The 4,090-nt window shown below is 39.1% G+C and overlaps 1 protein-coding gene across 1 annotated transcript in view; it reads left to right on the top strand.

Moving 5' to 3' along the window:
* The first annotated feature begins 2,928 nt into the window (after positions 1-2,928).
* Positions 2,929-4,090, top strand: part of LOC106117539 (uncharacterized) — a 3,129-nt gene continuing 1,967 nt past the window's right edge. The window contains exon 1 of the mRNA XM_013311901.1: positions 2,929-4,087. Coding sequence (XP_013167355.1) covers positions 3,125-4,087 — 963 coding nt within the window. The 5' untranslated portion in view covers positions 2,929-3,124. The remainder of the gene's footprint in view (positions 4,088-4,090) is intronic.

Genomic DNA, 4,090 nt, shown 5'->3' with positions numbered 1-4,090 from the left:
TGTTTGAATGCTGTGTTGACACAAACTTACGGCCCTCCTTATTGAACAAGTTGGCAACTACATCTCATATTACATGTCAGATTTGCGGTCACAACTATTTATAATCTCTTAGCAGTTGGACTGATGAACTCATAGTGGATTAGACTAAGGGTTGCCGTAGACGGAGAAAGCAATCAAGCATTTTTATCTGCGGCAGCAAACTACAGGCTTTGTATGGGGAAATTCAAGTGCTATGGAACAATTTAATACGGAACAGCCGACTCCTGAAAACAGTTCGTGTACTGCCGGCTTTAAAAAAAAACTTCGCCTGTCATTTGTCTTTTATAACATTACTATAAAGATTGATTACAACTATACATATAATCTGTTTTATATGTTTTATTTATTTTTAATTACAGTTCACAAAGTAGAGTATACGAGAAAATGAGCTTTGAAATGGTATGATTTTGGTGTATCAAGCAGCCTTTAGAAATTCAGTATCAGGTTAGACAAACATGACAGCGAGCGTATCGCTTACATCCAGCAAACATTGCCTTTGAAGCTTTATAGCTTACAGCTTACACAATATTTAGCAAAGCTATATATCAAACATTCGTACTTTTCTACTAACGCCCTTTAATGTCTATAAAAAAAATCACACTTTAATAAATATAATCACCTTTGTTGTATAACAAATTAATGGTTGGTGCATTATTTTGACTAGCTGTCGCCCCCGACTACGTCTGCGCTGAATAAAAAACAATTAATTAGTAGCCTATTTCAGCGAGATCTATCTGTCTATACCTTCTAATATCCATCCATCTAAACTTTCGTATTTATAATATTAGTAAGATTATGTTATAATTGTAGCACAATTAAACTAGTAACGAAGACAAATACATTGTCGTTTTTATTCATTATGTGGATGTATTCTGTTAACACGTTAGCTGCCAAAGTGATTTTTCGAAAAACGAAATTTTTTATTTTTTATTTTGTCCAAAACCATTTGAAAACACCTAAAAATATAGTAGTATTTACATATAAATGGAAGTATGGCTTGTCGGACACAGTCTGACACGGCCCGATTGAAACATTAGCTTGTCGGACATATAATCCGACATGGCAGCTAACGTGTTAAAGGAAAGAATTTCAAAGAATACTAAGAATATATACCTTTAACTTTTATATAAGCTAATTAAATAGTCAAAGTTTCACAATGTAAATCGTTTTAGAACAGCTGATAAATGGCAAACTCAAACACACACAAGTTTAACGTACGAATTGATTAGAGCAAATCAAATAGCCCTTCGCAGCCACACACTACTAGAGCTGACGGAAATCTTTGCGTTCACTTTGTAGGGTGACCATTAATACTGACATCGACATAATCCTGTAGGAAAAAAATTACAATAACATAAATTGATTTTCAAGATTATTTGTATAAAATATTAAAACTTGTGGCCCTGTTGGGCGTAAATACAACAAAAATCTTATACTAATTTTGACATAATTGACGATGACGATATGATGGCGATTGTCACAAATATTCGTGATAGGCCCCACAGGTTTTAAACCACAAACTGGTGAAAGACAAAATATAGTTATGTAAGAATAGAAAATTACACACCAAGATTACATAACAAGACGTCTTTTATTTAACTTTTGCTCTCCAAGTTAGATAAATGTATCACACTCTGCTTTTGTATTATATCATAATTATAAATTTGTAATTTCAAACATTCAAACTAAAAGTATTTAAATATTGAAAAATAAATACTTCCACAAATAAACAAAATTATTGTCACCTAAAACTTGAACATCTCAAGTCTGTACGGGAAGTGTTTGCTATTCAAGTTACTGACCTGTATTGACCGTGCGGCCTCGGCACGTGTTTAACTGAACAGTTTGCCAGTTATTAGCGTACAAACATGTTCTAATTGATATTTGCAGAGGTTACGCCGAGGTGTGGAATTATACGGGAGGATAGGACTTCGACCAACAATTGTCTACAGTATGTTATGTCTTTGCTAACTTGAATCAGAGTTTAAACATATAGGTTCATGGTATGTGAAACAAAATAAGAGTGTAATGTAAAGAGATAACCTAAACAAAGAACTACAATTTCCATAAGCAGAGGCGCAACTAGTATTGGATATTTTTTTCTCTTTCTTTTAAATTGTTGCTTAGTTTGCTACTTCAAACATAATACGTCTGCAGTTGTTGGTCTCTACCTACTATTTTAAATGTAAAATTACAAAATAATGAAAAGACGTTTTACAATTGTGTTATTAATGCAGAGAGATATAACATCTTTTTTTAATATTTAGTATCATTTACGACAATTTATCACCACCCTAATCCAAACTCAACAAAACTCCACCTCTGCGTTTCATAAAAATTGACCGTCAATCATAAAAAAGTTATCGGTATAATTTTATCGAATAATTGAAATCGCGATCTAAATGAAAATATTAACAACAAAAACCTTTTCGGTTAATGAAAGAGCTCGCACTAATCATTCGCCGTTAGCCGACAGCCGACAGCCGACAGCCGGAGCGGATACAAATCGCCGGCCGGCATACGATCCAGCTCTACCACTCTATCAGAATCATTAAAAATAACGCGTCGAGGACACTCGCCACGGCATTCGATGGATACGCCCAAATTTCCATCAAACATATGACTGCGCACAATGCACAAGCGATAGCGGACTACGTCTAAAACTAGATGTTTGTAATTCTATACAAGTATTACATGTTTTTCTAGGTAAAATAACCTAAGTAAGTCTAACCATAGTAAGATATGTAATTCTACAAAAGATTTATGCATACATAGAGCTTAATTGTTTTGAAAACGAACCAAGTCAGACCTCAAAGATCAGCTAAATCTTGTGCCAGATTGTCGACGAATTGAGTTTTGAATTACTCTAAAGAAGATGCCGTTTGTAACATCTGATAATAATAAGTGTCTCAGTACAGAGGATATTTAATGATCAAATAGTAGGTAGATTAATATAACAGGTTCGTAATGTCTTTACAAATAAATCAGTCCACCCGTTGACCCCGCCTTTTATTGACGTTCCTTACACTGGCGACGAGGCGAATACCGCGCGATATAAAAAAAAAAAAGTTAAACACTTGTAAACATGTCGATCGGAAAATTGGAGCCGTTTGATTTAGGCAGCAAACAGTGGCCGGCGTATGTCCGTAGGGTTCAACAATTTATAATACTGAACGAGATCAAGTCGCAGTTACGAGTGTCGCTGCTCATAACGGTCGTCGGTGACGCAACATATTCGCTGATGTGCGATCTGTGTTCGCCGGCGCTCCCGGAGGAGAAGACATTTGACGAGCTTGTACGTTTGGTGTCGGAACATTTGGAACCGCAACGTTCGGAAATAGCAGAGCGCCATGTATTCAGACTGCGTAGACAAGAGGTCGGTGAATCGCTAGCTGACTATTTAAAAGCGCTTAAACATTTGGCAACGACCTGTAATTTCCGCGAGGCTCTGGAAGAAAACTTGAGAGACCAATTTGTGTCCGGACTCGCTAGCGAAGCGATGCGCTCGAGGATTTTTGCTGAAAGGAGCATCCGATATAAAGAGGCGGTGGAGCTGGCGTTTGCGCTAGAGGCTGCGGAGAGGCACGCGGGGGTAAGCGCCGTCACGGGCGCGACGGCAACCTCAGGTGCGGGCAGCGGTGGAGAGGCGGCGGTCGACGGCATGCATAGGGTTAGCGCACAACGTGGCAGGGGACGAGGTGCAAAGGTCGGCGGCGGCGCAGGGGTGTGCGGGTGCAGCGCCGGCGGTGCGGAGCGAGCGGACGGCGCGGACGCGGGCGCGGGTGGCGGCTTGCGGGAGTTGGGCGGTGCCGAGCGCTGTTGGCGCTGTGGGAAGCCGCACCGAGCGGACCGATGTAGGTTCGCGCAATATAATTGTGATGAGTGCGGTAGGCGCGGGCATATAAAAGTAATGTGCAAAGAACTGCGTGAGCGTGGCCGTTTGAATGGCAGCCGCCAAAACTTCGTTAGTGATGTAAGCTCGGACGAAGATTTTTTTAATATTAATGTAATGTCTGAAGATGACGATTCTTTTATATTACCGTTGAATGTA

The sequence above is a fragment of the Papilio xuthus genome, unplaced genomic scaffold (genome assembly GCF_000836235.2).
Source record: "Papilio xuthus unplaced genomic scaffold, Pxut_1.1 DF827679.1, whole genome shotgun sequence".
In the NCBI taxonomy this organism is placed as follows: Eukaryota; Metazoa; Arthropoda; class Insecta; order Lepidoptera; family Papilionidae; genus Papilio; species Papilio xuthus.
This window is presented reverse-complemented; position numbering and strand designations above follow the sequence as displayed.